The sequence below is a fragment of the Folsomia candida genome, unplaced genomic scaffold (assembly GCF_002217175.1).
Source record: "Folsomia candida strain VU population unplaced genomic scaffold, ASM221717v1 Fcan01_Sc017, whole genome shotgun sequence".
Taxonomy (NCBI): Eukaryota; Metazoa; Arthropoda; class Collembola; order Entomobryomorpha; family Isotomidae; genus Folsomia; species Folsomia candida.
The window spans coordinates 2,886,985-2,906,358 of record NW_019091209.1 but is presented as its reverse complement, the minus strand read 5'-3'; the positions used below and the strand labels follow the sequence as shown (position 1 = coordinate 2,906,358).

The 19,374-nt window shown below is 39.9% G+C and overlaps 2 protein-coding genes and 2 long non-coding RNA genes across 6 annotated transcripts; 2 read left to right on the top strand and 2 right to left on the bottom strand.

The window, feature by feature from the left end:
* The first annotated feature begins 238 nt into the window (after positions 1-238).
* On the top strand, positions 239-15,150 carry LOC110856869 (alkaline phosphatase). 3 transcript variants are annotated; one of them, XM_022105453.2, is made up of 14 exons: positions 239-545; positions 3,906-4,006; positions 4,251-4,471; positions 4,873-5,065; positions 10,461-10,600; positions 11,564-11,593; positions 11,965-12,160; positions 13,231-13,355; positions 13,432-13,440; positions 13,677-13,690; positions 13,917-14,101; positions 14,183-14,394; positions 14,479-14,518; positions 14,625-15,150. In XM_022105453.2, the coding sequence occupies exons 2-14, from the start codon at positions 3,931-3,933 to the stop codon at positions 14,885-14,887; spliced, it is 1,704 nt and encodes a 567-aa protein (XP_021961145.1). In that variant the 5' UTR covers positions 239-545; positions 3,906-3,930; the 3' UTR covers positions 14,888-15,150. The 3 variants fall into 3 exon arrangements, with proteins under 3 accessions (XP_021961145.1, XP_035713309.1, XP_021961144.1); XM_035857416.1 differs by having other exon boundaries at positions 239-1,546; positions 3,909-4,006; XM_022105452.2 differs by having other exon boundaries at positions 239-1,546.
* LOC118437904 lies at positions 1,578-2,827 on the bottom strand. Its single transcript, XR_004836475.1, has 3 exons — positions 2,146-2,827; positions 1,821-1,878; positions 1,578-1,729 (listed from the first exon to the last, which is right to left on the bottom strand). It is a non-coding gene; the product is annotated as an uncharacterized LOC118437904 (long non-coding RNA).
* Positions 7,553-9,449, bottom strand: LOC118437903 (interferon-induced, double-stranded RNA-activated protein kinase-like). The gene is made up of 5 exons (XM_035857418.1): positions 9,098-9,449; positions 8,702-9,023; positions 8,381-8,637; positions 8,105-8,318; positions 7,553-8,043 (listed from the first exon to the last, which is right to left on the bottom strand). The coding sequence occupies exons 1-5, from the start codon at positions 9,369-9,371 to the stop codon at positions 7,746-7,748; spliced, it is 1,365 nt and encodes a 454-aa protein (XP_035713311.1). The 5' UTR covers positions 9,372-9,449; the 3' UTR covers positions 7,553-7,745.
* LOC118437905 lies at positions 12,167-12,931 on the top strand. The gene is made up of 2 exons (XR_004836476.1): positions 12,167-12,518; positions 12,606-12,931. It is a non-coding gene; the product is annotated as an uncharacterized LOC118437905 (long non-coding RNA).
* Positions 15,151-19,374: the final 4,224 nt, after the last annotated feature.

Below are 19,374 nucleotides of genomic sequence, written 5' to 3'. Positions count from 1 at the left end.
GCATTGGTCCATCATTGGTCGTGCAGAGTGACGATGATGCTATCGGCTCCCTACATATTTATTGTGTTCTCTCTCTCTCAATACAAGGGCTGCCTATTTGAAATACATGTGCTTGCCACTTCTGCCTGCCTACCTGGCGAATTTAATAATACAGACTTGCACGTATTATTAGATTTGAATATGCCAAATATCACAAATGAATAGGGGCCATGTCCCATCACCATTTACTTATTTGCACCAGTGGTGATTCTCTCCTGCGTGTCGTATATATCATCTATTTTAAAATATTGGAATATTTCTCTACTTTATGATTAAAACATTTAAAGCACGACGATCTGGCCACGCCACGTACGTAAATATTTTTTTTCTCGAGAGAGAAATCAAATCCTCTCTCAAACTGGATCTGTACACAAGTTTTCAACAATACAACAAGTTAATATTGCAAATAAATCAAACAAATTCGACAAGCAGACGACCCATGGTGAACTGAACACACCAACCAAACCAATAATAAGGCACCATCATACATATAATCAGAAATAAGAGTGAGTGAACGTGTAATTTATCCATTAACGTTAACGTTATTCCTGCCTGAATGGTTATTGAGCTTGTGGACGTGAAGTTGGAAGTAGCAGATCACATCACATACATACTTTTTTTAGGCCTTGAACATTTTTATTACTTATTATTCTTTACTGCATTTTAGTCGAGTCTTAAGTAATCGAGGGTTTATTCAGACATCAACTGTCACAGGGATCTGATCACCTCTCGCGTGGTTAAGCAAAGCAAATTCTCTCCAGCAGCAGCAGCTCAGAAAAAGCTATTAACAAGTCAGGCAGCAGTGAACGACCTGTGTGATTGTGTGGTCCAGAAGAATTTTTATCAATTTTAGTATCAGCACGATTATTATTATTACCGAGCCAGTAACAACTTGATTTTACTTCTTCTTAATCAGAATACGGGTTAAAACTGGTGGTAACTTTCCCTTGACCACACAGTTTTATTTATTAATAGATCGAGAACAATAAATTTATTCATTCGTATTTTTGAACCGTAAACATAATTTCCAGGAAAACTTGTAACACTTCCAGAGTTAGTCAACCTCTGGAAAAATTTCCATACACAAACGCACTCTCTCTATGCAGCTGTAACAAATCGTGTTTTCGCCATTCAGATATGTTAAACAAGTGAAAAATATGCATAAATAAATTTATTCGTTTAACGAGACAGAAAAACAAGTTAGTAAAGATTTAACGACTGTTGTAACAATTAGCTGGGTTGAGGTAAAGGTGGCTATTTTACAGTTTTTTTTTCTTCCTTTTGAAGTTCAAGTACCTTCGATTTCTGCATAAAATTAGTGTCCTTGCCCTTTTGCAAGGTTAGTTGGGAGGCGAGAACAAGTGTGTGAGAACTGGAGGAAGAGTACAATTACGAAGTTTTTAATATCGTGTTTTAAAAACTGATAAGTAGTTTTATTCGGTGGAAATAAGTAAAAAAAAGAGTGCAGAAATTTATCCGAGAAATTTCTTTGCAACCTGTAAAAAAGGTAGGTATTTTAACTTGATTCCTTATTTTTTCCAGGTTATTTTTTTCAGAAAACCATTAGTTCAAGATAAGCTCAATAATACAAATACTTTTTGACGCATCGGCCTCAATCATGCATTGCACTCCGATTTGAGATTAGATTTCATGTAAACCGAGCCTCCAAAACTCACACAGGAATCCGATTCTGTAAAATACACAGCACATCATTACCTGCCTACCAGACCACAGAGTGGCAGCAAATAAACTAAACTCAATTTTTGCCATGAGACGAAAACCTGTTGTTGTTGTTGCACATCATTTTCCCAGATACGATTTTTGACCTAGATTTTTCACCTGTAAAGTGAGTCAAATGAGCAGAAGAATCTCAGTGTGTGACACCTGGCTGCCAAATTGTCTCTCTCAATGTATGAAAATCTCTCCACTGCATACACATTTAGGAATCATTAGCAAATGCAGTAGAAGCATGGTTTTCAGTGGCCGCGGAAGCCGTGGGGACATTAACATTGTAGGATGGGGGGAGGGACGGGTTTATATAAGATGAACAGATGATGCGGACATTGTCCCCACACTTCCGCGGCCACTGATATCCGTTTTACTCACGGTGACGAGAATTGGAAAGCGCACGTATTGAAGAACTTAATTCCAATTTCCAGTAAATGCATGCCTGCCTGGCTGCTTTCTTCTCTTCTCTTTAGATGAAAATTAGATTGAGATGCTTTTAAAGGATCTTCCAAATTGTGTTCTTTTTATATTTTACTTTATCCGGATGTGCTTTGTTTTTAGTTGAAGGTGAGTTGACTGTGGTTATATAGAAAGGACAGCCTGTGGCTAAAAAAAGGTACAAAAAAACGACCAAAGTTTGCATTCCGTGTGTGTGTACAAAGTAAACTAGACTGGAAAATCCTTTAATGTTCAAGAGTTTTTAACCGATTTGGGTTCTTTTTTTTCTGCCAGAGTATTCTCGTTAAACAAATTCAGATTGCTAATAGTCAAGTTATGCACGGCAGGCAAAGCAAAGCAAACTACATACTAGACGGACAAAGGGAATATGTATTCTGGAACGATAAAGGAATTTTGTTTGGTAACCAGAACCACCATGCACACCGCTTAAATCCGTGCTTATCCACGGTAGTCGGCCAGCAGTAGTGTTTCGTACAATTACCTTTGTATGTGATCATCAAGTACTAGCCAACAAAAACATCAGTCAAGACCTGACTTTGGCGTATTCATGCATGAAAATTCAATTCACCTTGTGTGGTGGAAATCTGACGAAATTGTGTAATCTCTGGTAATTTGTTTTCCCCTTGACTTCCACGAAATGTTTGGGAGAGGAAAACGGAATCTGGAAAATGTTGAGGTTTTTAGTTACGGATGAATCTATTTTCTCCGTTTTCCCACAAATTTTGTGAACTTTTTTGAATTTGCTGGTCTTTATAATTAACTAATTTTATTGGTTCTACTTAATAGAAGAAGTATGTACTCGTCTTTTTAGCAGAGAAATTAACTAGATGCTATTTTTAGGCTTGGTTTAATGTCGAAATTTGGTCCTTACTCGTTGTTTTTACGTACATACGTGGGTTATAATAATGGTTGTTGGAATTGGACCCAGTGCATTCGCCAGGTTCACGAGAAAGAGCAAAGATTACGTATGCAAGCAAAGCAAACAAAGCGAGGAAAATTGGGAAGGAGGGCAGACAGACGGTGATGAGGCGATATTTTATAGAAGCTAAAATTTAAATGCTTCTAAATGACACCTCGCGGCACTTTGTACGCTTTGGATAATTTAGACGCAAGTTTTCGAATCTCCATTCAAAATATGGTTTGTTGTTTTCTACACGTGTGAGCTTGCAAAATGGCTTGTGCAATTTGCAAGCAAGTTTTCTCGTTTTAAGTTGAGCTTTGAGCTACTGTTACATCCATTAGATAGACAATGGAGGTTTCCCAGCGGATGCTCCCAGATTTTGGCAAAGTAGTCTCAATCGATTGCAAATTTAATTAGGATGAAGTTTGCGAAAGACACGATCTCCCAATGGGCACGTTTGGCCGAAATATTTGCAACCGACGAGGAGAAAACGAGCAGTAAATTTGAAAAGTGTCAAATCGACTTTTAGGCGCGTTTTTTCCTCTTCGGATGCAAATATCTCGGCCAAACGTGCCCATTGGGAAATCATGTCTTTCGCAAATTTCATACTAATTAAATTAGCAATCGATTGAGACTAGTTTGCTCAAAATCGGATCGCATCCGCTGAGAGACCTCCATTGTGCGTTCACTTACATCTGTATTAATGGAATTATGCCCATGCCTCCAAGGATTTATACCTTGCAATCACTTCAAATTTGTATCTTCTCCTCTTTTCCAGCAGCCGGATCAGCTAGAGAAGCAGAATGTTGATGATATTCTCGTCCTCCTCCCTCCTCCTGATAAGCTCCATCGCCATCCTTCCCATCCTCTCGATTGAAGGTAATCAAAAATAAACGTATGTGTTTCATTCAAGCAAAATGATTCTCTCTGCCGTGGCAGAGATTTGCAAAAAAATCATGGAATTCGAAGAAGAAAAGGAAAATGTCAAAGTGTTGTTCTGTTTGATTTTCTTTTCGATGTATTCGATGTATATATTCATGCATAGTATGTACATCGTCGTGTTGGATGTCAAGTCCAATTTTCCATGGAAAAATAAACACACCATTTCCATGAATTTCCACAGATGCCGAGTTCTGGAGAAAGCTGGGAGCCGAGAGTATCGAGGCGTCCTTGAATGTGAAGAAGAACGAGGGGATGGCTAAGAACGGGATTATATTTATTGGTGACGGCATGGGAATGGCGACCATCACGGCTGGACGGATATTCAAAGGTCAAAGTGAAGGTCGTACGGGAGAAGAGGGCTACCTCACGTTCGAAAAGTTCCCCAACGTGGGTCTCCTCAAGGTAAGTTAAGTTTTGTCCCCAATTATTATTTCCTCTGGGGTGCAGTGGCCGCGGAAGCGATGTCCCCATCATCTCCCCATCTTATATAAACCCGTCCCTCCCCTCCCCTACAATATTAATGTCCCCACGGCTTCCTCCGCGGCCACTGCCTGACTAACGACGATGCAACAAGGCGGATATCTTGTCGCTGTTAATTTCAACGTCCGGAGATTTGTGCAGAGTGCAGGCACCCATGACTCGTCTCACTTTCAAGACAAAGTGTATTTGTCGTCGGTCTACTGCTGCTGGTGGTCTCTCATTGTTGTTTTTGTTTTGTATGTGTACCACCAATGACGCCAATGGCTCGTGGCGTCATGACTATTTCATGGTGTTCATGAGGTGAGAGAAATAATTCATTGCAGACGTACAACGTGGACCGTCAAGTTCCCGACAGTGCCGCCACGGCCACGGCCCTTTTCAGCGGGGTGAAAGCCAACTACTACACGATGGGACTGGACGGCACGGCCCAGTTCAATGTTTGCAGAACGGACGTGGAAGCAAAGGCAAAAGTCTCATCAATTATAGACTGGGCCATTGCTGCTGGGAAATCTACAGGCAAGTTGCGAAGTGAAATCACGGCATGTCATCATTTACTCTCTGCTCCCTCGACCTTTTCCCCATGTCCTCACGACGACTTTCACTCTGTGTACTTTACTCCGGACTTTCTCTCTCTGACACTACAGCATGGTTGTGAACGTACAAATGCCATATTTTGTCATGTGATGTCGTACATACACGGACGGATGGAAGAAGAGATGGATAAACTGTCAGCACTAATTTTATGCCCGATAATTTGAACGTTACACGTTTTCAGGGTCAGAATCATACAGAAAACTAATCAGCAAAGTTGGCCATGAAGTGGAGTTATTCGTAGGTAGTTCACTTATTACTTGGCTTATTCCATCAAAATGGGATTACATACCTTAAAATTTATTGGTAGCCAACTGTCACCTGTTTATAAGGACAAGAGTTGTCTGTCTAGTTGTTCTTGGTGAGTGAGGTGGTTGGTAGACAAATACATGGTTTACTGGTTTGGTCGGTTGATTGGTTTGCTAATATCCAATTAATTGCCTTTCGTCGCATTCATGTTTAATTATCTTTGGTTGGGTTTGAGGATTTTTCTGGGCGAATAATCAATCACTGGTCGTAAAGCGAAAGGCACGCGATGCAAAAATAAACGTAATAAATGACCAAACTAAGTAACCTTTTTCTTCTTAGTTGGTGACGTGAGGACAAATTTTTTGACCAACTTGACATAATTAACTCACTATTAATTTACTTGAAGTTTTGTGCACAAATTCTTTGAAATCGAGTCTCAAATTTTGCAATATAAATAACAAACCAATTTAGTATTGGTAAAAGTGAAAGGTATTACAAAAATTTTATGGACATTTGTTAGATTGAAAATTGGCATCGGTGTTAATTAATTAATTAATTAATTAATTAAATTTTTAGGCAAGTGACAATAAATCAATACATGTTAATAGCTCTAAAGTTTACACATACGTGGTAATGGCGATCCACATTGTCTAAAATGGCCAGATTTGAGGAAAAAAGTCCCCGAGCACTTTTCTCCTAATATTTTTGCATATTCTGAGCCCTAGGTGGCCTAGGATGTGTTCATAAAAAATTCGACGAGCCACACCTACTTTGGGTGAGGTTCTTTCCTTGTGGGTTTATGGCCAATCGCCCAAACGAAATTTGTAGCCCAAGCAATTATACACTTTCAGTAAAAATTTCAACCAAATCGGTCCATAAACCAAAAAGTTATTAAGGGTAAAACTTTGGCGAAAGGCACAAAAGGCCTACTTTGGGGGCCCGGTTCTCTGAGAGGGGCAAGTAAAGAACTCCAGAAAGCATTGCAAATTGTGATCCCCAGGTAGATCTTCTGAATCCAAAAAGAACTGAGTTTCCATATCTGCCCCTTTCCAAGATATAAGGCCGGGAACATTGAAAAAAATCTTGGCGAAATTGTCCAAAACGGGCGAAATCAAACATGACGTAGAGCGATAAAATTTAATATCTAGCTTCAGCTGGTCCTAAAAAGTACGTCGCAGGTGAAATTGAGCCATGTCGTCATGGAACGCCATCGACATGTCGAAATTTCGACATGACTGTATAGCGCTCAAATTCGAAACGAAGTCAATTTTTTCTAAAATTGGATGTCGACATGAAAAAAAATTTGTATGCGTTTGTGGAGAGGTAGGGGAGTATTTGTTTTGAATTTGAGCGCTATACAGTCATGTCGAAATTTCGACATGTCGATGTCGTTCCATGACGACATGGCTCAATTTCACCTGTGACGTACTTTTTAGGACCAGCTGAAGCTAGATATTAAATTTTATCGCTCTACGTCATGTTTGATTTCGCCCGTTTTGGACAATTTCGCCAAGATTTTTTTCAATGTTCCCGGCCTTATATCTTGGAAAGGGGCAGATATGGAAACTCAGTTCTTTTTGGTTTGAGAAGATCTACCTGGGGATCACAATTTGCAATGCTTTCTGCACTTCTTTACTTGCCCAACTCAGAGAACCGGGCCCCCAAAGTAGGCCTTTTGTGCCTTTCGCCAAAGTTTTACCCTTAATAACTTTTTGGTTTATGGACCGATTTGGTTGAAATTTTTACTGAAAGTGTATAATCGCTTGGGCTACAAATTTCGTTTGGGCGATTGGCCATAAACCCACAAGGAAAGAACCTCACCCAAAGTGGGTGTGGCTCGTCGAATTTTTTATGAACACATCCTAGGCCACCTAGGGCTCAGAATATGCAAAAATATTAGGAGAAAAGTGCTCGGGGACTTTTTTCCTCAAATCTGGCCATTTTGGACAATGTGCGATCATTTCTGCTTTTATTACCGAGTATGTATGTAGAGTTCGTTCCATGTAGTTATTCCAGTCTCACTTTTCCCATTCATTTCTCCACCAGTAAAGGCCTTGTTATCTTGTTACTCCAACATGAATGCATGCAGTCAGCATTTCTAGGAGTCGATTCGATTCCTCAGATATTTTACTCTTCTACTGGCCAAAATGTTCGATTTTCTTGTTGATTTTAAGAAATTTTATTTTTCACCCAAAATCCTATACATTGGGCCAAAATCACTGCAAATAGCCATTGAGTTTGACAATTTGTTGCATTTGGTAAAATAATTCTAGTTTCCGCATTAGTTTTAATTTTAACACAAAATTTGAATGTTTTAAATAAACCCATCCTTTTATCAAGGATGTATTAACGCAAATTACTTCGGCTCCAGCCAACTTAGAGCTTCTTCAGCATTTGGACGATCACCCGAATTTCGTTTCAACATTGATTTCAATAAGTCAAAAGCAACGTTTTCATAATTCTTTTCAAGCAATTTGAAAAGTTCGTTTTTTGATTTTTCTTCATTTGCACGCAAGTTGTCAAACATTCTTTGAGCTTTTGTCGTATCTTTTTCAAAATCATAAAGTAAAGATAGATAAATCAATCCTAATGAGAAAATGTCCGTCTTGGGGTCATATTTGTCGCCACGATGCATCTCTGGACTTTGAAATTCTCTAAAAATAGGAAATATGAATGCCCATTTAAAAATCTTCACACTTTTATTTGTTGTCTCACCGATTGAGCCCTTTCAGGTTTGAGTACATCGTGTCGTTCCCTATGTATTCTCGGGCAAGTCCAAAGTCCCCAATTTTCACGACTAACTGCGTCTTGACAAGATTAATCAAAATATTGCGTGGCTTCATATCTCGGTGTATGTAATTCATCGAGTGGATGTAAGACAGCCCTTGCAGAATTTGGGTCACAATGTTATCCGAAATTTTTATCGATCCTGTATTTATTTTTGAAAATTTAGGCTTTACACATTTTGCCTGATTTTGTGTGTGGTCATACTTGTTTGTGGAGGATTGGCTCCCATCCATGTATCCAAATTCATGTCACACAACTCCATTTTAATACAGAGAAACGTCTCCATGTCTGCCTGATGGATTAAAAGTTGTCCATTTTTGTTCCTCTCCCAGAGTTCTTCGTCAAAACGGTTATTAAGGAAGAGAGGTTGAAAGTCTTTCTCTCGGGACCCTTCAAACCATGCATCGTGATAAACCACGATATTCGGACACTTTTTACATTTTCCCATTGCTTTTACCTCTCTAAAATTGCATAATATGCAATTCAATCAATTAAAGATGTTTCATTTCCACATATCTGACTTACCGTAAAAGTTTCTCAAAGTAGAGCGTCCCACTGTTGTGGGTTTTTGTGTCAATTATATTAACAAAATTCCCGACCGAGATGCGTTTAATGGCGTACTCCACCTGGTCAAACCCTGACCTCGCTTTATACACGACACTGAAGAACCCTTGGTCGAGAAAGTGACCCATTTCTAAGTTTCTCGATGTTAGTGACCACGGTGCAGATGGTTTCGAATGGAAAGAAGAAGAGTAGTCAGACAAAGACGTCATGGAATTCGAACTTGACCTACGATTTGAAAACGAAATCTGGTTTATGGACACGTCCCCTCTATCTTGCAATAAATCTGAAATATTGAAAAGTTGTTACACGCAATTTTATTAGCTTTTAATATGTAAAATAATTATAGTCTCCTTTTACCTGCAGCAGCATGTAATGTTAATTGTTGGCATTTTACAATTAGATTTTGAAGATTGGCATCCTTTCCCTTGGAACTTCGCCACTCATAAAGCATCATTTTGTTCAAGTCGTACGTTTGGAGTTCACCTCTTTGAAATCGCATGTCCCAGTTTGAATAAAGACTGTGACTAATGTCCAGACAGTCATAAAGTTGGGACCGTTTATGGTAGGGTATTAGCGAATCTTGTTGAACGAGGAGGAGAGAAATGTGATTGATTTCCGCGTCCTCCAGCATCGTAGAAGATCAGAAATTGAGTTGTCGGGTTCCAGGATTGAAATTTCAATAATGGCAATAATATATTCAGTACGCCCAATGAAGGGGAATCATTTTAGCACATATGTTTATATATGGCAGACATGTATCTACCTGATAAATGATGGAATATAGGCAGAGGATGATAATGCTTATCTGCGTAGGATGATAATGATTATCTTCTGAGGATGATAATAATTAACTGCGAACGATGAACTCTACGCGGTGGAATTATGAAATTATACGGAATTCAGAAATATATATGCATTTAACGTGTAAATAAAAATAGAAATACTAACAATAAATCCATACTTGTAGTCGTTTCGTACCAACGATACGATGTCAACATGGTCAAAAATGTTATCAACAAAAAAGAAACTAAATTTATGTAGTCTGGTTTGGATAACAGCCACACACATATTTCTTCCTCGTGCCTTAAACGATCCATATTTTGGCAATGCTCCACAAAATATTTTCGTATGTAGTTTGTTATTGGAGAAATTTTACCCTTTAAGTTTTCCCTTTCAATCAGACTGTTTTGGTCAGCATGGAATTCATTGATTTCGTAAATAGCACTCCATAAATAAACTATTAAAAAATGTGTAGGTGCATAAATACGTGTATGCCACACATATGTACGGATTCGTACATAAGACTTTCATTCAAGTTTAAGAGATGAATGTTGCATTCATACCCATGAATTTCTATCCTAACGGATATGAAGTGCAATTTATTTACGACTGGACAACTTAATACCCACATTTTTCCATATTTGTCGTAAATACTCACACATCAACAATTCCTCTCCTCTCATTCTGACGGGTGTGCGAACCTAGTTTGTAACGTGCCACCTGTTGTAGTTGTCAAAACCTTAAGGCTTTCATGAAAGAAAATGCCATTTCTTTTTTCCCTTTCACTCGTTTTTATGCATTTGTTCTGTTGTGTTCGTTTTTTACTGCCTACAAAAAAAAAGAACATTTTCCCTCTTTTTTCCGCTTAACAAGAGTATAGAGGAAGAGTATTAGATGAAAATGATGAGATTTTTTTATGACGTTGCCATTTTTTACGCAGGGATTGTGACTACAACGCGGATAACGCATGCCACTCCGGCCGCCGCTTATGGACATTGTGCTCATCGGGACTGGGAATGTGATACCAAAATCCCAGAATCAGAGAGAGCTTTCGGCTGCAAGGATCTAGCTCGACAACTTGTGAGTTTTTAAGTTAATCGTAAAAATTATATGGACAATTATTGCATGTTAAAGTATGCATTTTAAAGAAGACTGGGTAAATATGTATGCATCTCATGTCGACAGCCAGGACAATAATGTCCTCAGAATTGTTGGTTTAGAGTACATATTTCTAAAAGTTGGGCTCGGGTTACTAAAAGATGAGGGGAACTCATGCCTTGTACTTAGAAATTTAGACGCGTGGGCGTCTAATCTTCTTCGCGTATCTACCTATACATACTTTTCGACCAAGTCCTGAATTTCTAAGAGTTGGGAATATTATTTTAACTCTTTTGTTATTTGGTTCAGATGCTGTAGTAAAATGAAATAGCTGTGATTAGTATGAATTGTGTACAGATTTGAATTCATCCTCCCAGTTTTGCTACCATTTAAACGAGCGAGTCATTATTCTTTGAGGTACCTAATACCACCACTGAATCGTATGAATGGAGAAAGCCTAATAGAGAAAGCATAATAAAGACTTGTATTTGCTGATTGGGAAATTTTAGACTGATTAAAGTCCCATACATTCTTGGTGAAAGCAGACTTTGTATATACACCATCGCACATTATCAACTCTATCGGACCGATAGAGTTGATAAACGACCGATATTATCAGTCCTTTATCAATGTTCCGTTCCTGGTAATGTTTCCGGCTCAATTTCCAGTGGTGGTTTTTGTTGTTTTAATAGCCATGTTGATTACGACTGACCTTGACCAACCTAAATATCGCTTTAATGCCATCCTAAAACATTAATTACTTACTACATATGTATTAGTGAATGAAACTGCTTATCCAAAGTGAAAAAGTTATGTATTCCTCAAACTATGAAAAAAATGCACGATTATTACATAAAAACCCAGCAACCAGTAGTGGAAATTGAAAAAACAGCATCAAACAAACAATGTCATTGACGCGCTTGCATTCATTTTTTTTATTTGCAGGTGGAAGATGAGCCTGGCAGAAACATCAATGTACGTATTCTCCCCTTCTCCGTCAGCCTCCTCTTGAAGAGAGTGAAATTTAAGATTTGTCCCCGTTTTTGAGCTCTTTCTTCTCCTCCTTTCACCAATCCGATTGCGGAATAGCTGCTCTTAAATTTCTTGACTTTCCAAACTTCGTGTTTATCTAAGAAGCCCATTCGTCGCCTCTTTTCCTTGTTGATTCACATCGTCGCGTTGTAAAATGACCCATTTGCCAGATTATTTTCCGTCCTTCAGACCCACTCGGGCTAGAACTTGTACATATACAGTGACCCAAATATGCCATTTTGTTACATAACTACATCCATTCATTCCCTTGAGCTCAAGTCCAGGCTACATATTTAGTTGATCTCACTGCACAGGTAATTCTTGGCGGAGGCGAGCAAGTCTTGCGGGCCAAGATGAACGAAAGCAAAGCCTGCGTTCGAGGGGATGGTCAAGACTTGGTGTGGAACTGGATGCAGTATCAACGAGCCCAGAAACGCAAGTATCGCTACGTTCGAACGAGAGAGCAATTGCTGGATGAAGGAGTTCATCCTTCCACCGACTTCTTGCTGGGTAAGTGACTCCAGAGGAGGAACACAAGAAGGTTAGCAGCTTTTCACTTTCGGCACAGCACGAGCCGAGAGAGAAATGCTTCCTGTGGGCGAAGAAGCCATAATTTGAACTGTGCAATTATCCCATTACTTTCCCCGGTTGGAGGAGAGAGAGAGAAAGCAGAGAAAGAAGAAACACGGTGCCGCTGCTGCCGAGGGATGTTATTAATACTTATTATTACTTTCTCCCTGTTTCATTAAATTCAATCTCGTCCAGCTCACTCATCGTCCACCCTGAGCTACCGGCTACGAATGTAGACACCAAAAGTCGTGGTGGATGATGATACGATACAGATGAGGGATCCATTTCCTTGTTAATTGTAATTTCAAAATATGAAACGCCATCGTGGATAAAGATAACAATGAGAGTAATGGACCTGCATTTGAAACTGTCAATTTATGCACAGACAGAAAAATCTGTTTGTGTAATATGCAGATTTTGCATCATGTAACAGTTGCATCCGTAACAAGGGGTTTCTCACAACTGGATCCTATTTCAACAATTTCGTCCCTTTTTTCTTTGAACTTGTCACCGACCATGTGATGCCGGCCGACTACGTAACACTGCTCACGAACGACACTCCTGTAGTCTTACGTATATACAATTAGATTTGGATTCTGAAACGAAACTCTCCCCTTGATCCTGTATTGATCATTATTTGTGCAACAGCAGTATGACGTTCGTTCGTTCTTATTAGTCTTGACTGTGTTCTTGCCTCAGAGACCAATTTGTGCATAATTTCGTTACTCCCTTGTCCACTCCATGGAACGAACTGACCTTGTGCCGTGGTATGGTTTTTGTTGCGTAATTTTGTGCACGTGTGTCCGAAAATCTGTTTTCTTTTCTCTTGGAGGGAGAGACATTCATAGGAAAATAGAGACCAACCACAAGTATGTAACAACTAACTCTCTCTCTTTGCCGTGGTGGAGAAAAGTTCAACATACAAATTCAATTTCACCACGAATCTCTCTCCGTCCCGACTTTCTCTCCTCTCGTCCATGACCCTAACCTTTAATTATTGTTTCATGTAGGCCTATTCGCCCCAAATCACATCCCATACGACAAGGAGCGGAGTTTGGGACCATATGGTCAACCCAGTCTGGAGGAGATGACACATCAAGCCATAAATATTCTGAGTCGAAACCCCAACGGATTTGTAAGTGGGACAATTTGTTTTCGTTTTTTGGATTTCTTTATGATGGCGATGACTATATTGAAAGTTTTTTTTTCAGGTTCTGATTGTACGTTTCTTCCCTTTTTGTGCCTGCTTCTTCAGGCGTGGAACGCGAAGCTGTTGACCACAGCAGATAATAATTTTGAGTTTTCCTCGACACGAAGCAGAATTTAATTTCATAGTGAACTCGGATTTAGTGAAATGCATCGAAAGGGGGAATGAATGTGTGGTCAACAGGTCTCACCAACCACGCGTGAAGAAGGAGGCATACATTATGTACGTACAATCATAACTTTTCCGTAGGTAGAGGGAGGACGGTAAGTAGATGGGTTGACACTGCTGCTACATTTCTTAATTTAAAAGTACTTACGAGAAAGTGGGGAAGAGAGGAATTTGAAAAAAACTTAGATTTTTTCCCCAACCTTTCAAATTCTGTGGGTGTGTGTGTCCTTATTATGTCATGAAATGTAGCAGCTTTGTGTGTAACAACTTTGCAATGAATGGACTAGAATGCTGACATATTATTATGAAATATTTCCCCAGAATTGATCACGCCCATCATGACAACCTTGCCAAAATAGCGCTGGAGGAGGTCGTAGCGTTCGACAAAGCGATCCAGAAGGGTTTGGCTATGACGAATCTGGACGACACGATGATCGTCGTTACGGCCGATCACTCGCACGCCTTCTCGATGAATGGATATCCCAAACGTGGAAATCCTATTGAAGGTGAACAAAACTGTTGTGGAATACTGATAGCCCAGAGTGAAGGAGGCATTTATTTATTTTTTTTGGATCATGGTTTTGCAGGAGTCGGGGACAAAACTCCGGAAGGGTTTGCCTACCAGACCCTCTCGTACATCAACGGTCCTGGCTACACGATTCATCGAACCACGAACAATATGCCGGGGACGAATTCCACTCTGCAGACGAGAAACACTTGGAAAGATTTGTCACATTTGGGAGTAAATGTGACATCTGATCGGACTCAAGTTCATTTAGCCGGCTTCTGGATGGACTCGGTATAAAGTCAAAAATCATAACATGTCGTGGTCGGTCGTGACGTTAGTAAATGTGTTAAAAAATACAAACAATTTTTTTTACAGGAGACTCACGGCGGTGAGGACGTTCCAGTATTTTCCACCGGTGAGACTTTCTCCTTCTTGTGATTTATCATGCTCGTCCCACTTTCCCCATTTTGAGCAAGTGTGATGTATTATACCCATAAAATATTTTTCCCATGTATTCATAGGACCCATGGGTCACTTATTGCACGGAGTTCACGAACAGACTCACGTCCCTTTCGCAATGGCTTACTCGCTCTGCATCGGACCATACGAGACCAAGTGTCGCAAGGGTGGTGGTGGTGGTGGTGACCACCATTCCAAGGGTCATGGTCATCCTGCTGGAAAAACGAATGGCGGATCGACCCCTTCCATCGCCCGGAATAATAATAATCTCTGGCTACTCACCACCACGACAGTATTTCTACTCGCGATTTCTCACACCTGCTAAACCCAAGGAATAACTTCTAGTCTTAATAATAACAAGTAGTATCTTGCCAAATCAATCCTTGTTTTTTTTTCGTTTTAACACTTTCTCAAGTTTTATTTAATCTGAAGCAAAAAAAATGTCAATTCTAGAGAATTCCAATACCGTATGTGTACCACCTTTTTGAATGCGTAGGTGGTAGTAGAAGGCGGATTATGTAGCAAAGGCCTGCTGACTATTGAATGGTCGTTACAATAAAAGAGAGTCAATTAAAAGTTTGAACTGGACAAGGGCCCTGAATGCCTGGTTGGTGGGTCGTGTTTCTCTGTATAGCACATACTTCTGCATTGCTCTGTTGTGATATGTGCCATGCCAGCGAGATTCGGCGGAGCTAATTGAAAATTCTTTTCAGAACAGTCCCAATTACTGCCACATGCGGAATTTGCAATGCGAGAGAGAAACTCGACATATGCACTTTACATTAGGTTTTTGTCTCCTCGGTCGAGTTCACTAGGAGAGAATTGTTCTCTGGTAAAAATGTGCTTTCTATCCAAAGCTACTGAAATATGCATGGCTGATTCGAGACTTGGGACGAGCTACATGTGCGACTCGTGTATGTTGAGTCTCACTTTCCCTAAACTCGTGCATGTACGGTTTAACCATCCCAGATATTTACCTAATTCAGGAGTAAATGCTCAATTATGATTATTATAATTATTATTACTGAGCAGTACAGATTGTGCGAGTGTAGTGGAGGAAAAGCGTAATTAAAAGAGCACGTGGTGCTTATATCTGTCCTACAAATGCCCTCCCCTCGGTGCATTAACTAGTTATAAACTTTGTGTCAATATCGCCTTTTGAATAATCCGACTCCACCAAAGTAAAAAGTTGGGGTGTTAAAAGTTTCAAGTTTGTTGGAATTGTCGCTGCGTCATTTATTGAAGAAAGTAATACTTCATTTTTGTCCTCGTACATATCTGCCGAGGGGAATTTAATGGAAAATGAGTTTTTTTGAAGAGTCAAACGCTGTTGCGACGTCATTTGAAACTTGTTTTTGAACAGACAGGAAAGTATTCTCAAGTGCACAATGTGGTGAGAGACGGATTATGGGGCAAAAAGTCGTTAACGGTTTGAGCTCTTTAATGGCTATAGATTTTAGGTGGGACGGACCCAGAGAATGCGATTCTGAAAATTTTTGGGGTCACGTCCCTTCTTTTGAGTTAGTTCCATAGTGGGAGTGGCCCGGAACTTCTTATATTTTCCGAATCAGCAACTAATGCTGATCTTAATTATCATTAATTGAGGAAAAAGATCAAAATTTTCATAATTTCGAAAATCGTGCTTCCTTCGAAGTTTTCAAGGCTTTCTGTATTTTTCTTACCAAATAGCCGTTTATTTAAGAAACATCTCTCCTCCACACCAAGTAAATCGTCCATAAAAGAATTTACCCAAAAACTCGAGAACCACACGATTTTCGAAAGTTTGGAAACTGCTGAACTTGCGAAAAGCTTCCCCAGGGGCAGATTACACATTTACAATTAGTTTTTATTATTGAGCAGCAGTACACCTGCATGGCTGTCAGAAACAGTAAAGAACTTGGCTGGATAACTGCCCCCACGTTTTAGAACCACCCCTAAGCAAAGTAGCCTGAAAACGCACGTTTTTGGGTACATCCATGCCTGTAGCTTAACTCTTAAATCCACCAAACTTGGGAATTAAGCTTGGCATTAATTGCTGATTCGGAAAATATAAAAAGTTCCAGACCACTCCCACTAGGGGGTTAACTCCCCCAAAAGGGGGTGTGGCCCAACAAAATTTCAGAACCACATTCTCTATGCCTCTCCAACCTTAAACATATATTCTTTAAAGGTCCCAGCCCTTCACCCACTTTTGGCCCCCTCTCCCCTCTCTCACCACATAGTGAAGTACCTCTCCCATTGACGCATTACACTTCGGTCCATCTTTACTACCAAAAATTGGACGAATCGACCCAGAGTGTTGTTGAGTATGCATTTGCAAATGGGACTCGAGGGAAGAAATGTAACATTTTTACTAAAACCACGTCTGCCACGGGTAAAAAGACCAACCGACAATTTTTTTCGAGTTGGACACCAACCACACTTTTAAAGTCCGGTTGCATGTCGACTTTCACTTTCTTACCCGTTCTCAGATGTTTCTCGTACAACTTATGGCTTCGAAATAAATAATGCGCTTTGGAGATTGGCAACAGTTGCGTAACACTGTCACGACACGATTTGTCTTACAAAGTGGATAACATTTTACGCTGAAAAATGCTGCTACCGTAAAAATGCGTGGTTTTAAATTTACAAAAGTTTCGACCCGACCGACTTCAATTTATACTTCATTCCTAAAATATATTCTCAAATTCAGTGACCGCGGAAGCCGTGGGGACATTAAAATTGTAGGATGAGGGGAGCGACGGGTTTATATAAGATGGGGAGATGATGCGGACATCGAACAACCGTGGGGACATTGTCCCTCTGTCCCCACGCTTCCGTGGCCACTGCCAAATTAACTGGACGTTCCTCTCCAAACATCGACCCCCACACAAAGACATGCACAAATTTTCTCTCCGCCGACGTAGGAGCCGCAGCAGTTGGTGAGAGTTGGGAGAAAGCCAGCCAGCCAGGCCTCGTTGCCTGATTTGTTTCGCTATTCTTGTGTTGTGTAATATAATAAATGCACATTAAGCGAGATAAGAAACAACCACGAGCTTATTACCACCTGCGCATAAACTGGTAAATATTTCCCTCTTTATATATACCTCTTGCGGTGCGGTGTTTACAAACGTGCCCCAATTTCGATTAAGCATATTAAAGTCCGAAAAAAAACTTTTATAGGGTTAAATTTGATACATAATAACAATAAATTGTTATATAAGGCATTAATTATCATTGTATTTTCCTATATATTGAGAGGCATCACTTTATTTATTAGGCCCGATTTTTTATTACGCGTTCAATCATAAATTATCCTTCTCGTTATATAACACACAGAAAATGAAAGTATGACGACAACTTTTTGAGCAATTAAGAGCAGTACTTTGCACAAAAATGTTTTCCACATTTTATTCCCCACGAAGTCACGCATATTGGAAATCAGTGGCCGCGGAAGGGTGAGGGGACAATGTCCCCACGGTTGTTCGATGTCCCCATCTTATATAAATAAACCCGTCCCTCCCCAATCCTACAATGTTAATGTCCCCACATGTCCCCACGCAGCTTCCGCCGCCTCTGTTGGAAATGGGTTGTGAGAACGGCAGCCTACTTACGTATCCATCATCATTGTTTCAAGACAACTAATTTTCTTCCTACTTTTTCGACACAAATTGTGAGTGGCGTGTGTCAAACGGTTTAATCCCATTACGCAGCAGGTTGAATGAAGTTAAGAAGATTAATATTTCTTTCGCCGCGATATACATACAAAATTCCGCCTATGGAACACAAAATCTTTACTTTAAATAAGTTTCTGGATAGAAAAAGTTATAAAACAGGTCGAAAATCAATTTTGTTTACCTCTCGCTTCGTGGATTTAGCTTACGTACGTATCAACGGAAGTGTAGTGTCTTGTAGCTGTTTGCATAAAGTGCGGAGGAGGAGGCGATTGAGCTGGACGGACAAAGATAATAATGTTACCTAGAAGTATAGCAAATTTCGTGTTGCCTTTCCATTTCGCACAGACACCAAGAAGCAAACTGTGTTTGACTTCTTTTCAATTAAAGTCGAATTTCCTTGATTGCTTCATCAAAAACAACAAACTTTTTCATTACGGCTCAGTAAACATTTCATTTCTCTCGACTAACTCGGAGGGCAGGGGAAAAGAAGCTGGGATCATGCACTTGTATATATTTTACCAGTGGCCGCGGAAGCTGTGGGGACATCTGGAGGCATTAACATTGTAGGATAGAGGAGGGCCGGGTTTGTATAAGGTGGAGAGATGATGCCGACATCGAATAACCTTGGGGACATTGTCCCTCTCCCTTCCGCGGCCACTGGCTTTCACTCCCGTCCCGTCTTGGACTCGTTTTGCATAAAGTTAAGAATCACAACTACTCAAGTATTTGAAGAATGAAATACTTGAATGGAACAAAGAGTATTTAACAAACATGTCACAAAACAAACGAACAGTTCATTTTATTGCTGAGTGAAAGTCTGTCGTTATAAAACTTGTATTTTTTGCGAGTTTTTTCTTCTTTTTCGATTACTGAAATGCATCGAGGAAACACCCACATTCCTGTTTGACGGATCGAATAAAAAGCCAACTTACTATTTGATCTGTATCCTCAATCGTATTGTAAAATTTGGTCTGGCTTTAAGCCGTTGATCTTTTTTTCTGTCGTCTAGATGAATGTGCACATTTTATTTACCGGTCTGAAAATGGAAACGGATTGGAATTCGATATAATCCGTTTTGGTGGGAACATTATTTGTGAAATTTTGAGCGAAATAAAAAAAACTGTGGGATGCATCATCATCTAATCGTACCGTACCC